General features: G+C 38.4%; 1 protein-coding gene across 6 annotated transcripts in view; it reads left to right on the top strand.

Moving 5' to 3' along the window:
• Window positions 1–17,009, top strand: part of USP54 (ubiquitin specific peptidase 54) — a 90,578-nt gene that overhangs the window by 50,570 nt on the left and 22,999 nt on the right. For 4 of the 6 annotated variants that reach the window (XM_026055859.1, XM_026055858.1, XM_026055860.1 and 1 more), the window contains exons 5-11: window positions 1,726–1,839; window positions 1,992–2,074; window positions 4,350–4,455; window positions 7,601–7,747; window positions 8,812–8,961; window positions 10,455–10,623; window positions 14,021–14,191. In XM_026055859.1, coding sequence (XP_025911644.1) covers window positions 1,726–1,839; window positions 1,992–2,074; window positions 4,350–4,455; window positions 7,601–7,747; window positions 8,812–8,961; window positions 10,455–10,623; window positions 14,021–14,191 — 940 coding nt within the window. The remainder of the gene's footprint in view (window positions 1–1,725; window positions 1,840–1,991; window positions 2,075–4,349; window positions 4,456–7,600; window positions 7,748–8,811; window positions 8,962–10,454; window positions 10,624–14,020; window positions 14,192–17,009) is intronic. The other 2 variants (XM_026055862.1, XM_026055861.1) reach the window with 1 other exon arrangement.

The raw sequence follows: 17,009 nt of genomic DNA, 5'->3' as shown, positions 1-17,009 counted from the left end.
CTGTACTAAAACTCTTTTCATGGCATCCATTCTGTTCAGATCTTATCCTTACCCCCATTTCCTCCTTTTCCTTTTTCAGTCTCTTAAATTTCTTTAACTTAATCAGGAGGTAATTTTGTCTTGCTGACCTATTGGCTGGTCCGCCTCCTGGAAATGATTGTGTCCCTGGTGTGGCCAAGGGCATTTGTATCCTATGTGGATGTTAAGAAAGATGTTAATTCTTAACCAAAGTAAAAATATATAGGTTTTACTACTGCAAGGTAAAAACTTCTCTCAGGTAAAGCACCATTCAGAGTGGAGTCTTTTCCATACAAAGAATCTTGTTTCCTATACCTACCTAATTTGACAGTTGCACTGTAAGAAATCATATAAATGGGATAAATGTATAGAGGGTTTTGTAGTTTCTCTCTGAGACTAAATGGACTTACAATGAACTTGTGATACCTCAAGCTACCCTGTGTTTGGATGATACCATGACAGGGAAGAATAATAGTATAAAAAATAGTATAGTTTATTGAGCGTGTCTAAAATGGAAATAAATCATACCAATAAAGCCGCAAAATGAAACAAATTAGATCCACCTACATAGGAGCCCCTGTCACCACAGTTCTGTCAAATATTTGTATGCAGCCCAGCACATGAACAAAGGTCTGTATGTAGCAGAATATGGGAACTTCTGGTTTAGGTCTGGTTTTTAGAATGCTGATCCAAATAGCCCATCTAATACTGTAGCAAGAGTCCCCACAAGCATGTTTGTTAGGTTAACCATGCTGGCACAATGACAGTTAAAACTGGTAAAAATTTTCTTTTGAGGTTAAGCTTCAAGGCAGAGATAATTCCATAGCTTTTCACTTAGTCAACCTTTTCAGCTCTAGAGGCAGAGATTTATTTTAAATAGCAGAAGAGGAGCTTAGATTCTAAAGTTCAAAGAAAATTGTACTGGGGCAGAGCTATTTTGCCTAGTAATTAATCTTGACCTGGTTATTTCAGACTTATGAACCATCTGGGTAGCTCAAGCTGGTAGTGAAAACTCTACTGCTGGAAGAGGTGGCAGTAGACTTCTGGCACCCTCAGATATATGTTGGCAACAATGGAAGAAAAGGAGGTCTTAGAACAAGAACTCCTGGGAACGTGAAAACAGATGGAGTTGTCTGAAATAATTTCTAGAAAATGTTTAATGCTTTTGTTTCTTGCAGAATATGATCTGCTTCTTCATTTATTAAGTGTCCCCAGCCTCTCTTGCTAGAATGTAGATTATTTACCATATTTTAAAGTCCTCGCAGTATATAGAAATTGATTGGAGTTACTTTGTGTTGATGAGGAAGAATTAGGCAGTTAACTGCTAGCTAGTGGCAGCCCGCTGTTATTAAAACTTCAGAGCTGCGCTGCCCATTGCACTTTGTCAAACCCATTGATATTTAAGAAGCAGTCAGAAAAATTCATGATAGAATCTTCATCTCTGCTGGTAAATAAAATACTTGGTTGCTTGATGTAGCGTTTCAAATCAGAGAGATGGTAGACATTTTATATCAAAGAAATACCGACTTTTTGTTTCCTAAGCAACTCTCAAAAAATTGCAAGAGCATTCTATCTCTGTAAATAACACTTCTACTATAACATTATTTGTTGCATCTGAGACGCTCTTGTGATTTATATTTAATTAACTTTTGTCTGCATTTCAATTGATTTTAATGCTTTTTCACTTTTTCTTCCCTCTTGGGCTAGGAAAACCTCTTGATGCGAATTCACTTCCACATTGCAGATGAGACAAAGGAAGATATTTGCACTGCGCCACATTGTGTTTCACATCAGAAGTTTGCAATGACCTTGTTTGAGCAGGTGAGATAATAGTATCTACTTTACACAAATCACCAATTCTCATTTTCAAATTTTCATTCCTAAGACGTGTTATCATGGTAAAAAAAATATGAGCAGAAGTTGTGCTGTGGAAATACTAGTTTAACYTTGTCAATATATTGCTTTTTCTTTAGTGTGTTTGCACTAGCTGTGGTGCCACCTCTGACCCACTGCCTTTCATCCAGATGGTACATTACATCTCTACAACCTCACTTTGGTGAGTTGAGATTTTTACAGGGAAGAGAACTTGCCTTATTTATACTGGCATTCTGATATTCACAAGATTCAGTGTCCAGAACATGGTTTGTTCATGGCTGGTGGAGGTTTGGTAGCTATGATAGAGAGTATGAGGGTTTAGTAGAGCAGAAGATACCAGTTTAGCTGTGGATCAGTGTGCTTAGTTGTTGATTTTTCTGAAACTGTTTAACTATGATGGCAAAGACTCATCCATATTTAAAAAGATCTTAATACCGGATTCGGTGAGTTAAGAAGCAAGATATGAAAAGAGAAAAAACACAATAATTTATGCTGGAAGGAACCTTTGGTGGACATCTGGTCCATCCTCCTGCTCAAAGCAGGGCTAACTTCAAAGCTAGATCAGGTTGCTCAGGACTTTGTCCAGTGAAGTTTTGAAAACCTACAAGGATGGAGATTCCATCACCTCTCTGGGCTGCCTGTTCCAGTGCTTAACCACTCTGTCCTTATATCCAGTCAGAATTTCCCTTCCTGAAGCTTTTGACTGTTGCCTCTTGTCCTTTCTCTTTGCCCCTCTATGAAGAGTCTGGCACCATCTCTCTGTAACCCCCATTATTTAGCTGAAGACAGCAGTTAGGTCTCCCCTAGCTTAGCCTGCTTTTCTCCAAATTAAACAAACCCAGTTTCTTCAGCCTTTCCTTGCAAGGCATCTGCTCCATCCCCCTAATCATCTTTTATGGCCCTCTACTGGACTTGTTCCAGTTATCCTTATCTCTTTTGTACTGGAAAGGAGGTGGAGAGGTGCAAAACTTGTCACAATATTCTAGATGAGGCCTCATGATTACTGAGTAGAGAGGAGTAATCATTTCTCTCAACCTGTGTGCTAAAGCCCAGTATTAGGTTAGTGTTCGTCACTGTGAGTGTGCACTGCATACTTAGGTCTGACTTGTTGTCCACCAGCTTTCTGGGAAGTGGCTCCTTAGATACTCAGTGCCCAGCCAGTACTGTTGCACTGAGCATACTCTGTTCCAAGTGCAAGACTCTGTATTTTCCTTTATTGATCTTCATGAGGTTCCCGAGAGCCTATTCCTCTAGCCTCTCACAGTCCTTCTGAGTAGCAGCCCTGCCCTCCAGCCTGTTGACTGCTCCCTCTAGTTTGGTGTCATCCATCGACTTGATAAGGTTGTGTTCTGTTTCATTTTCCAGATTGTTTAAAAAAATTTTTTAAATAGCATCAGCCCCAGTATCAACCCCTGAGGAACACCGTTCATAACAGACTGCTGGTTATGCTTCGATTTTGTGGGCCTGAAGGTCCAGTTTGATTTTTGTCTGCCTTGTATTTCATCCTTCCAGTCCACACCTCACAGTTTGGCTGCAAAAATGCTGTAGGACACTGTGTCAAAAACCTTGCTAAAGACCAAGTGATATTCGTTGCACTTTCCCTGCCTCCACAGAGCCAGTCATTTCATGGTAGGAGATAATCAAGTTGCTCAAGCAGTTTGCCCTTGGTAAATCTGTGTTGGCTGCTCTCAATCACCTTCTTGTCCAACATCTCCCCAGGGACTAGAGTGAGACTGACCAGCCTGCAGTTTCTCGAATCCTCCTTCTTGTCCATGTTGAAGATGGATGTGACGCTTGCTTTTTCCTGTCATTGAGGGACTCCCTTAGTCACCATGACCTTTCTCTAAAGGAGACGGTGCACAAAGCAATAGCTCCAGCCCTGTAATAGTTCTGCTGCCTGTATTCTAGAGGAGAGAAGTGTATCTCTCTTTTAGTAGATGGCTGTTCTTTTAAAAGCTGCCTAAATCTGATAAAGGCAGAAGTCAGTTGTTCATTTGTTTTTGAAGTTTTTATTGAGGTGAGAAATTCTCTTCGTTTGTTTTCCTGGATGAGAGGCATGTAGTTACAGAGCTGGAAAAGGTTGTCTTGGAAACTGCTAGTTGCTCTTCTCTTGCAGATCTCTGTCAACAACGGTACCACTTGACCAGTGTATGAAGAGCACTGTAAACCCAGGTTGCGTTCCCCCTTGTGGCTGCTGCCTGACATTCCATCTTGTTCCAGTTTTTCTTTAGGTTACTGGCAGACATTGTATATCAGAATATTATTTATTAGAAGAACAGGAAAATAGTAGTAATACCTGATATTTAATCAGTTTTATATTGTGAATTTTAAGCTTCACTGTCATAAAATTTAAGTGAAACTTAAATATTCTTACTTGATGTATTTTTTTGTGTTTTTATTCTGTTATTAAATTTTGTTATTAAACTTACATTTTCCATGCTTTCTCTATACTGAAGCAATCAAGCTATAAGTATGCTGGAGAGACGAGAGAAACCCACTCCAGATATGTTTGGAGAGCTACTACAGAATGCCAGCACTATGGGAGACTTACGAAACTGTCCGGTTAGTATGCTTAGTTTTCTTATAGTGGGGGGGGGAAAGACAGAAGAAGATGAATAGGTTATATCAATGTATACTTGTAACTCATGAGTATATTCAAAATTTAGCTCACAGTAATGTTAAAAGGGATCAATAAGATAGTTTTCTTTGGGTTTGAATTTAGTAATGCAGCTATTTAATGTAGGAAGGGGAAAAACTGTGGATGTTATGCGTGCCTCTGATGACTGGACACAGAAGTGGTAAGAACAGGAATGGGCATAGTGATAGGATGAAAATTCTGGAATCTTACCTAAAGAAACAGGAATGACAGTATTTGGAGGCTGTCTCTTTTTTATAGGAGATCTCTGTATGTTGACAGTGGTTTTGATTGTTAGATTTTTTATAACACTGTTCGCACTATTTACCCAGTTTTTCCAGTAATTATTTTTGTGAAGTAGCCAGTTGAGGGTCGTGTGCTTTATCTATAATAATAGCATGTAAAAAGAAGTACTTGCTTCCTGTAGAGTCTTTCCGGTAGTACCATGCTGTGGCACAGACAGCAGAGCTTCCATTTGACTTCGTTACTGCCTTTCAGTTGAAATGAATGAAAGTGTGGGCCAAACTGCTGTGCTACATCGTATAGTCAAAGTGTTGGTCAGTGGGGAAGAGAAAAGAACTGCCACTTCTCACTGCCAGAGAATGCCCCAGCAGGTAGGGGTTAGGACGAGGGCTTGTAGGCTACATGGTGAATCTCCAAGAGCTGTCTCACAGGCAACAATCATCACAGAAAATCCGAGGGAGTATTGTTTTGGGATTTCTGAGTCAGGTATGCTGTTCAGAGTATGGAAGATGATGACCAGAAAGCATGGGCTGTAGTCATTGTGAGTGATAAAGTGGCATTTAAAAACTCTTAAAAACAGTTATTGCATGTGTCCAGTTGCTAGTCATGGGCTGTTACTCTTAAAAAAAAAAAAAGAAAGAAAGAAAGATAAAAAAAGAAAAAAGAAAAAAAAAGAAGGAAAAAAAAGACAAAAAAGAAAGTCATTCTGCTATGCAGTAAAAGTCTTACAAAATTCAGGTGAATTAAGTCCGTGTATCAGTTAACATAATTTTTAATGTAAACATAAAAATGAGGTTTTTTTAATCGTAAGAGCTTGATTTCAAAAGCACAAGTTTGATGTCTTGTTCCACCTTTTAATTTGAGTATGTTGAGATCCAGGGCCTTCTGTAAGAGCAAGGAGAGTGATGGTCAAACTTTTCTGTGTATTGGAGAAGAGAGCAGGAAATGGCTGCATAATTGCTGCTTCATGCACTGGTGGCATTAGAGGCCTCACTAATCCTCAGTGAAGCTGAACAGTGAACATAAGATAGATACTTCTAGCAGTAACACAGGCTCTGACAGGAATGGCTTGTGTACCCATTCCCTGGGGGTCCTGTAGGCATTTCTTTTTTGGAACATTGGGCTGATAGTGGTCCACTTATCCGAGTAAAGGAAATAAGAAGATACTGGATTTTTGTTCAAAAGATTCATATGAGCCTAGCTATTTATTAATCAAAGTATGGGGGAAATTTAATATAAAGACAGTCTTTTTTGAGGTGAACTGCTGTTTAACTGTGAAATAATCAGTTAGATAAAATTGCTTGCCAGTCCTCACTGCCCATTTCTTTGTTGAAAGCCTTCTGTTTATTTGGTAAATTTTTCTCTTGAGGCTTACCTAAAAGTGGCCTAAAAGTCATGCAAGGGAGGCTTTTTATCAGGATTCCATATTCCTTCTGTCTTGCAGAAAATGCTAGTAAGCTAGTTGGAGTGAAGGAGAAGAGAATTTTAAAGTGAGGTTGGTTTGTTGTTGTGAGGTAATCCACAAGACCACTTGTACTTCGAATGACACTTGTAAAACGTGTGAATATAGACATCTTAATATTAAAACCTCATACCTGCATTTAAACATCACACTCTTGTACCTGTAAAAATCTTTTAGTCTTTTTTTTTCCCCACTGCCTTGTGGTTAACAAAATCAAGCTTTTTTCTCTCTTTTTTTTTCTTTCCCCCCTTTTTGATTATTGGTACTGACGTTCTGATTAATTTTATAGATTGTTGCTGTGGGGAAAAGTCCTTTATGATCTCTTCCCAGGTTGCAGTGTCGGGAATGATTAGATCCAGTTGTGAAACTAACCTCTGTAGAGATGAGAAGCTATTCTAGAAAAAAACAGTTTCGTACTGAGAATCTTTTTGCAGAGGTGCATGTGTGACCTGCCACAGGGGATGAGTGAGTGCTCTACAGGGGCTTGGTCATAGTTGTCCTAAAAAAAGAAAATAATGAATTGCTGGCTAAAATTACAGTGATAATTTCTTAACTTGGTGAACTTTTTTCATGACGCTTTAGAGGCCCATAATCCCAACATGTAACGAGTCGGAAGGACCACCGTAAGTCGCTTAGCCTCACAAGCAAGCTTATCTCTGAAAAGTACTCTGCCTAGAGAGTGAGGGAAACTGGCCAGTCAGTAAGCACCGGTGCTTATTAAAAAAAAAAAAAAAATTTTTTTTAAGTGGGGTGGAAAGGAAATGGGAATTGAAGAACTGATATGGGGTAGGGGAGCAATTCTCATTCTCCTGATCTTTTAGCAGCTGCTTGTCAGATCTGTTTGAATACCGACATAACCGAGCTCCTATCTCTAAAAGCTATTCTGTCTAAATGAGATACTCGAGTTACCTTGTAGAGCAGCCACCCAGCTTTAAGAGCATGCAGCACCTTGAAGTATTTTCTGACACAACCATTTAAAGCATCAATCTCTGTAAACATCATTTTTAATCACAGATTCTGATCAAAAGAAAGTGAGCTTTTCCTCTAATTTCTAAGAATGTCTTTGGGATCTTTCATGTATGTTTGTTTATAAGCCTCTTTTGGTGCTATATCTTTTAATCCCCATCAGTAGCATGAGGAAGAAACCACAGTGTTCACTTTAAAGCTCATGAATGCCAGGCACCCTTGTTATTGCTCCTTGTCTGTGGCGTAAGGCTGCTCTCCTGACACTGAGCATATTGTATCTGCTGCATTATGTCACCTTCTCTTTGGAAACAGTACTTTGGAAATATGGACAGACCTTGAACTAACATTACAATAAACAGAAAAAATATATATTCATTGTTTTGTTTTATTTAAATCTTCAGAGTAACTGTGGGGAAAAGATCCGTATTCGTCGTGTGCTGATGAACTCCCCACAGATTATCACCATTGGCTTGGTTTGGGACTCAGACCACTCTGATCTTGCTGAGGATGTTATTCACAGCCTGGGCACTTGCCTTAAACTGGGAGATGTGAGTTTTTTTTCTTTCCCTCTTCCCCCTCCCCCCCCTTTCCCCTGGTTTGGTTTTTGACTTGTTTAAACCCTCCCTTCATTTGAAGATACGGTCATAATACTTAGGAGTTATAAATAACTGAGCAGTCAGTCTCTGAGAGATGGTGGCTGGCATCATACAATTGAATGATAGGTTAAATTAAGTAGTATTTGGGTTCCAGAGGTCTGTCTCCCAGAGGATTCACTCATTCTACATTAGCTGAATTTTGAGAGCTAAATTTTTGGTATACCACATTGTAACTGTTTTATTATTGTAACACTGAGGTATTACATTCAACACCCCCCCCCCCCAAACTCTGTGCACTAGTGCATAGTGAAATGAAATCAGTGCAAGCTAATAGAAACATGGCTACAAAACAGAGTATGGTCCTTATATAGTAAAGTGGTAATGCACTAAAATATGAGTCCAGTGTATTTTTAAATAAAACATGGTCAATTAAAAAGAAGATAATTTCTGTGTGTCAAATTCTGTGGACTTATTTATGTCTTCAGTTCATTTTTTATGTGGCTGTTGTCTTAAATTTCTTTTTGTTAAAGTCAGAATAAATGTCAGCTCTGTTTGCTGTATCAACTGCATTGTTTCTGTAGAGCAGAGAGGAATGAAGAATAGTTTTAAACCGTATTTGATATAATCGGCAAGCATAACACAGGGAATAGGCAGGGAACTTCTTGCAGCACAAAGTGCTGCTTCTAAAATTTTCAGAGTATAACCATGCTTCAGATTCTAAAAATGGATTATGTCATTGTTGTAAATGCCTTCCTTAAAGGATGGCCACAGTCTCCAAGACTGACTCTGTTCTTGGGTGTCTGGTGAGTTAGCAGGAAACTGTTCCTGGTCTATGTCACTGTTTTTGCCTTAACATTGGTTAGTTAAGTATTTATTGCCTTGCGCTCTCCATCTCTTGAAGTAAAAACACCTGATGATCTTTACAGTATTCTGAGGTCTTCAAAAATAAAACAGTATGTAAAATGTTGGGCATCTTATTAATTTCTTTTTCATTTTTCTTCTCTCTCATCTTGAAGCTCTTTTTCAGAGTAACTGATGACAGAGCAAAGCACTCAGAGCTGTATTTGGTGGGAATGATCTGTTACTATGGAAAACATTATTCTACCTTCTTCTTCCAAACTAAAATCCGCAAGTGGATGTACTTTGATGATGCTCATGTCAAAGAGGTGAGAAAATAACGTTTAGAAAAATAATCTGTTAGGAACTTGTTAACTACTTGTGTGGATCCATACTGTTTTCTGCAAACTTCCAGAAATGATGTGTATTTGCCCACTCAACATCCATAACTCTGTTCTTTTTTCTGAGGAAAGTAAAGCATTCTGGAAAAAGTATACCAGAAATCTCAGAAGCCCTCTCCTTAGTTCTCTTCTATTAGCTGCCAGGCTTGACTTTATGCTGTTGTTTGAAACCCTGCTTTATGCACCTGGCTAATATACCTCTCTTTCCCTTGCTGGCAAGCAGTATTGCTATTTAGTGCCTGCTTTTCAGGTTCTTTGTTGAAATACCTAGATGCCAGTCTTCTGTAGTGATTGTTCCCTATAACATGTTCTCCCTTTCTGCTGTTAGTGCCTTTTTTTCCCACCAAGGATGAGGTCCTTGACACTAGACATCAGTGCTGGGATCTTCGCACATCACTATTATATCCCATTAGTTTGTTTGGCTTTATTTCACCCCTCTCTCCCTTTATTCCCTCTTGTAACAGAGGCACAAACATGAAAAAGGAGAATTTTCTCCTGTAGTCCTGCCAAGCAGGGTCTCAAAGGGAAAAGTCTAATCCTTCCATTTGTTCACAGACACATCTCTCTGCAGCAAAACCTTGCCAAGGTTAGGTACTGCAGTGCTTTAGTAGAATATCCATGTGTGGAACAAATTTGTTGGAATAGATGTTCTTTTTTTTAGATGAAACCTGTCTTAATATGTGGCAGAGATTTTTCAGATAAATATATGGCTACATGAATTATTGCCTAATCTATCAAAATGGAAAATACGATTGCAGTGGTTCTGTAACAGCAGAAATGGTCACACACCAAAGTGGTTAAGATTTGTCTTGAGTTTGCCCTGATATGGAAATCTGATAAGATGCTTTTTATTGTTAATTTTTTCTATGCTCATAGGTTGATTGATTAAGAAGTTTTGTTACTAAATCCTTTTTTTGACTGATGAAAAGTTAAAACATTTCAGAAGATGAAAAGCTTTGTATGGAAAAAAAAGGTCTCTGAAAGGAGAGAAGTATTACTGTAGTTCTATTTTTAGCAGAAATTGTAATTCATTTAATTGTAAGATGGTGAATATATTGATTTTTAGTTGATCTGGTTCCAATGTGTTCTAAGATTGTGTTCTTGACCAGTTGGTATCACAAATGATATCCTTTTTCTTAAATAAAATGTCTCAGACATGAAAATGCCATCTTAAGAGACAGTTGTACTTTCAGTTACATTTTAGAATTTATATCCATCTTGAAGTGTTTTCCAACATGTGACCAACAATCAGTTTTCTTGATGAGTCCTGTTCAGTGCTGGATTTGGAAGGAATTAAGAAAGAATGTCAGTGAAAAATCAATCTCTGTAGAAGAAGTAGGAGAAAAAGAAGACCTCATTATAAAAAGTGATGACAGAAAATCTTGTTTTTCTTGTGCATGTTTTTGTTGTTGTTAATTCAGATTGGTCCAAAATGGAAAGACGTTGTGACAAAGTGCATTAAGGGTCACTATCAGCCTTTGCTGCTGCTGTATGCAGATCCAAGAGGAACTCCAGTGTCAACACAGGACTTGCCCCCTCAAGTGGATTTTCAGCAATATGGCAGGATCTGCTACGATAGTGAAGACTCGGGTAAGCAGTCTGACCTATATGCCCTATACTTTTATAGTGTAATGCTGTGTGTGAAAAGTTTTCTTTGGTTTTGAGTGTGTTTTTGTTAGCAGGGGTCTTTGTCACTTGTCAAAACTGATCTAGAATTTTGGACAGGAATTTCAGTATTTCACCTTTGAACTTCTCTCTTTCAATCCAAGGCTCTGCTGATTGTTTGGATAGTAAACTTTTTTTCCAGAAAAGTTTGGAAAAAGAAGTGAGGGACTTGTTGTGGAGTAGACAGAGAGAGGGACAATAACTGATGACTCCAGGGACTAAGTTCATAAATCCATCAGCAGTTTTAACAGGAAGGGAACATGAGCAGAGATGCACGAACATATGAAAATTAAAGGAAGTTGTAGATTTAAATTCAGGAGGGAAGTTAGGGAAAGGAAACATGAAGGCCACATCATAAATGAGTCCTTTGCTAGGATGGTCAAAGGATGTGTTGGGGGAAGGGGGAGAAATAATGGTTTTAAAAACCTGAGAGAAAACCATTCCAGGTTATCTTTAGGCTTTTGCTTGTCTTTCACTCAGGTAAAGTAACAGAACAGATAAGAACTCGTTTGCCAGAGACTGATGGGAAAGGGATTGGCAAGGGCTTATACCATTAGATCATGTTTGCCTGTTAACTCTTCATGGTCTCTTTTGCGTCAAAAAACATGTATGGCTGTAGATGTGTAGCTCTTGACATCTAAGAGGCCTTCAAAATATTAATACTTCCTGAATTCTGTGCATTTTAGACAATCCATTGAACTACAAGGGTATGTCCGAATTAGGTACTTCAGAGGTTAGAAATTGTTCTGCCTAAGATACCAGTAGTGATCTGAAGAGTGTTGATTTATTGAAGTTCTGGAAAATTTTGGACACTGGTCACACCATCTGAGGTTGAGGTGTCATTTAAAGAGGACTAGATACATTCTGAGAAAAAGATATAAGTGCAATCCAAATAGGTTGAAGAATAGAAACTGGGTGTGAGTTTATATTGTAATGGCTTTGCAAGAGAAGATTGTTTCTATTTTTGGATGTTTGCAGAAAATATCCTGTATAAAAGATGGGTTTATAGGTTGCCAAGAAAAACAAGGCGAGACTAAAACCATAAATACAACACCTTTCTTCCAGGAATTTAGCCTATTTATACAACTGTAATTCCAAGAGTATTTTATGGTTTTCCTGGCCACAGCTAACTGTCCTGTCCTTCTGTTTCCTGGTCAATGAATCTGTAGAGAACATCTGCTGTCTCCTTAGTTATGTGTTGACAATTTACTAATAATGAAAGAAGTCTGCAACCCGTCTTAAAATAAATGCAAACAGAAATAGTAGTAAGAAGACCTTCGCTTGTCATTTGATAAAGTTGCTTTGCAATTTATCTACTTATTTTCCTGTTCAGAAGAAAACTCCAAAGTCTGGAGTGGGGAGAGGAGGGCCTTCTGTGTTATCTGTCAGTAGTGAGTACCTCTACAATCTTTTGGTCAATATATGCTGTAAGCTGGCCTTGCTATTCTGCTGGTTGGTCTGCAGGAAATACATAGATAACCCTTCTGCTCAATGTCACTGCAGTATCTAATATTATTTGTGTCATGAAATGACTTCAGGAAGCTTTGATGATGAATATATATATATAAAAAATATTAAAATATAAAAAAGGTGCTTCCTTTCAGATGAAACTCAGAAGGCTGTAATGAGTAACTTGCTCTTTCATCTCAAAAGTAGACTTGGTGAGTCCCTCAAGGCTTACTCATATTGTCTGCAGTGTTCAACATTGATACAAAGCTGATGAGAGAATTTGTAAGATGCTGTAGGTTGAAGTGCCAGGAGAAAACTAAACTATACACATTTTTCTATGAAATATAAATGATTTTCAAGCCTTGTTGATATCCAGCTGACATCAGCATATGAGTGAAGAAGAATGGGTGAAAGCTGAATACAGGCAGCCTAATACAATATTGGAAGAAAGTGCTTCAAAGAACTTTTGACCATAATATACCTCTTTAATAAAAATGGCCTTTTTGGCTCTCACTAAGTGCAGCTACAGCTTCTTCTGGTCTCCTTAGTGTTATCAGATATCCACAGTGCATAATTCAGAAATGAATAAAACTTGCTTATTTTTAAGTTGATAATCACAATATTGTTCCTAAACTTATATGAAGGAGATCTAATAAATGAATCTCATCACACCAAGATCTGATACCACAAATTATAGAGGAAAGCTTGTCAAAGCTGCTGGTACAAAATGCTGTGAAGCAAAGTGCAAACAACTCCTCTTAATATTGTTGACGTTCTGTTGACTAGAGAGTTCAGTTTACAAATTGTTTTCTGTTACTTGGGCAGTTTCATTGCTAATTCCTGTTGCCTGCATTCACATTTCTTCCTCTGACTGTCATCTCCTATAACAGCTGTATTCTGTATTTCACTGGACCAGTAAGCCTTTTAACTAGGAAGGAGCCATTATGTTTCCTTAAATAGGACATCAACTACTAGACTTGCTCCCACCAAAAATGTGAAGCACCATCAAGCTGAATGTTTTCAAAATAAAAAAGAACAATATTTTTTCTTTAATTTCTTTTCTTTTTTTTTCTTCACTGAGACATACGTATGAACTGAATAGCCTCGGGAGTGTATGTATCATGTACATAAAAATCCATTTTTAAACTGTTCAGATTGTTATTTGTAGGGACTGAAAGGGAGGGGGAGGAGGTTGTATCTTTCTCCTATTTTAATGAGTTTAGGAAGAGCTGTACTGGGATTGAATCATGATGGTTGATCTGTTCCAGTATCCCACTAGTGTAGTGGACCAGCACTGGCGCCTTGAAGAAGGAACATGTTACTTTGCCTTAGACTGATTCAAATTTCAGTGTAAAGTCTTATTAGATAGGCTTTTGATTCATGATAGTTAAAATGTGTTATTAACTGTTATAACTTAGGATGCTCTTGTTATCCTTATATTTTGAACTTGACTAATTTCTTAGCCTTGATTGATCTGTGGGGCAGGGAATTTCATATTTTAATTACATTTGACAGACTTGGAATTAAATAAAAAATAACTTCAGTATGGTACTAAAGTGTACTTTGACAGTCCGATGAACATGGTTTAATTTTGCATAATAAAGGAGTTTGATAAATTTCATAAATCTGGAGTCAGCAGAAAGAAAAAACCAAAGGTTTACAGAAGATATGTTKTTTTTTTAACCATCTCAAACTAAAGGACCTTTCCCCTAAGCTCTAGCCTTTTTGAATCTGAGTTTGTGTGGGTTTTATACTCTGTTTTTCTGTTAAACTTCTGTTTAGTTTCCTGTATTCCATTCCTGTTTTCTTTTTAAGTCTCTCCTGACTTTTAGCCCAAAGAGAGACTGAAATTTGACATTACTTCCTTCATTAGGGAGAGAGGCTTCCATCTCGAGTGATACCAGGACAGATTCCTCTACAGACAGCTATCCTTATAAACAGGCGCACCATGAGTCTGTGGTCAGTCACTTCTCTTCTGACTCGCAGGGGACGGTCATCTACAATGTGGAGAATGATGCAGCTTCACAGAGCAGCAGGGACACAGGTAGCATATACCATTATATTGATGTAATCATTGTCATAAATATGATTACAGAGGAGCTCAGTGAAAAATCTCTTTATATACAACCCAGAACAGAATATTAAACAGTTTTTAGTATCCCAAATGTTTTTGGTTTGATTTGTAATGAACCACTGTATTCGCAAAGATGGGTGTAATTTTAAATGTCTTGTGGGCTTTTGTAGACTTGTATCTAGCCAGGCAAAAATATAAATAGACACATTTCCTTGGGTCCTTAATATATCTCTCACTATTGTTAGCCACACTCCCACCTTCTCTTTGAAATTCTGGCACCTAAAATTCTGTAACTTGGAATCTGTCGTATGGTGCCATTGTAGTTTGCTGTCGGTATGTGTTGTGTGCACTGCTTACTCATCTATGGGCAGTTACTTCATTTCAGGAATTGTGGCTGTCTGGCAAAGGTGCTCTCATCACCTGCATCTCCCTTACCTGGGCCCTAAGGACTCTGTATGTAAGTGGGTGCTAGTAGTATTTACTGCACTAGCAAGGAGCATAAGATGATTTCCTGCCTGTGCTGTGGAGACGAGTTAAATGAGACTCTGTAATGGGAAGAGAATTTATCTATTTATGTTCCTTCAGGCAGCTGAACAGTCTACCTGAAGACTTTGTAGTTGAAAAGAGGTTAACTGGAAATCTGAAGGTTTAAATCTGCTCTATTATTCATGTCCAGTGACCCCAGTCAGCCTGTTTATATATTCAGTGCTATCTTACAACATCACTTTTGAAAAAGTACACCAGTTAAGATCAAAACTTTTCAAGCATCAGAAATGTGACTTGCTAAATCTAGCCAAAAATTTACTTAGTTGATCCTTAAAAAGACTTAGAGGACATAACCATTGAATCAACAACTGTTTGTTGAAACAGTGTCTCCAGCTATTGCACCAGGTTGTTGTCCTTCTGCTTGGAAGATATTTGCTCTCTTGTCTTGCAACAGTACGTGTATCTCTGGTTCATTGGAAACAATCTATAGTACAAATATTTTTCATATTGAAACCTGGAAAAAAAAGTTTCAAATAGGTTTTCTTCAGCACTCTTTTCTTCATCAGAGGTCCAAGTAACTGATAATCCATGGCTTTAGATAGCCTGAAGATAATTTTAATGTTTTATCAAATATTTAGCACTGTAGCTTCTAGTCATAGTTTTGGGTAGAGTGTGAGTAAGAAGAGAAAGTTGGAGCAGAATTTGAGTGTGATAAAGAAACAGAATTTATGTTGATCTTAAGAGCACTGAGAAGAAAAAATTGAAAGTGCTGATGGAATATTATTTATATAGCCTGAGAAAGTGGTACAAACATTGGATTAGGTCCCTCTCCGCAAAACTTGCCATGCAGAAGACAGCAGAAAAGAGGGTAGGGGGATGGTTGCCAGCATGTATGCAGGTTAAATTCAGCATGTAACTTTTTGTTCCATTATGTTTTTAGTGACTTTCTCGTTTTCTTTTTCTTTCTCCTCCTACTGATTCTATCCTATGTTATTCCCTTCAGCTCTAGCCCATCTTTCACCACCTAATTTCAGTCAACCTCATCTTCCCTGATTCAGCCTTGGCTGTAGTTGGTCTGTCCCCATTAGCTAGCCACCTGTCTGGGCATTTCCCCCTTCTTTCACCTGCCCTTTTTTCACCTTTCCAAAAAAGTCAGTCTGCCAACTCATACAACTGCTCAGCCATCAAATGCTGATCTGTGGGGCTGTAAAAAAAAAAAAAAAAAAAAAAAAAAAAAAAAGCCATCCACATTGACCACTGTCAACTGTTGCTGCTATTGAATCATTCTGGGCAAGATCAGGATTCTTCATTTAATGGCCATTTACCCCACTCCTCCAGCCCAGAATTGTATGGACCCTATCCCATCACATCATCCTCCTGGGAAGGAACACCGTTGGGTTGTATGACCTCAGGCGCCTGGGTACTTCAGGATGGGGGCATTAAGAGTGGCTTCATAAGCCCTCTCTTGCTCCTACCAACCTCTGCTGCTGAGAAAAACGTGCGTATTCTGGCTGCCCTACTCTTACACCTGAGATCTCAGAGGGAGGGGCAGGGGACTTTTGTCTTAATCTGTTTGATTTCATTCCCTTCTCTAACGTGTTCTCCCACCCTATCCACTCCCACAAAAAAAAGCCCCACAAAAGCAAACCTTTCTTTTGAATATTACTGTTTGCTTATGAAGCCATCTAATCCCTGGAGTGTGAGGTACTTAGTAGTGCATTCAGCAAGGGATGCATTGTATGTGTGTGGTCAGGCACTCAGAGAGAGATCCTGGCTTGTTATTTCAGTCAATCCAACAAAATGATTGAAAACTGTTAGCTAATATTTCTGGGGATTTAATTTCTCTATTCATGCATTACCTGGGATTAGACTTTGTTCTAGAGGAGTCCAGGTAAAGACAACATAGCCTGTGTTCTGCAGACTTTGGTTCTTGGCATCTCCTCCATGGCTATTAGATGTTCAGCAACAATATGACAAAATTTGCAGTTTATGGAAGGAGGAGAAAATACTAACAAAGCTAGGAGCCTTCATTCCGCAAGTTGGGCTTTTTAACTAGTGTATGTAGAGTGCCTTAGCTCCAGCAGAAGTAAATATCTCTAAACAGCTTCTGTTAGAGTACTTGAAAGATGCTAACCAAGTACTCCTTTCAGGATGAAAGAACTTTGGGGGGAAAAAGTTTAACTAGAGAAGTTTTACACTCTTAAGTGAAACATAAGCTCCTATTCTGATGATGGGAGCCTCTACAAGGTACAAGATATCAGTGTTCTTTCAGTCTGTAAAAGATACGTGACAGTCTATGTTG

The sequence above is a fragment of the Apteryx rowi genome, unplaced genomic scaffold (assembly GCF_003343035.1).
Source record: "Apteryx rowi isolate R43461 unplaced genomic scaffold, aptRow1 scaffold_126, whole genome shotgun sequence".
Taxonomy (NCBI): domain Eukaryota; kingdom Metazoa; phylum Chordata; class Aves; order Apterygiformes; family Apterygidae; genus Apteryx; species Apteryx rowi.
The sequence above is the reverse complement of the archived record's forward strand: the minus strand, read 5'-3'. Positions and strand labels throughout refer to the sequence as shown.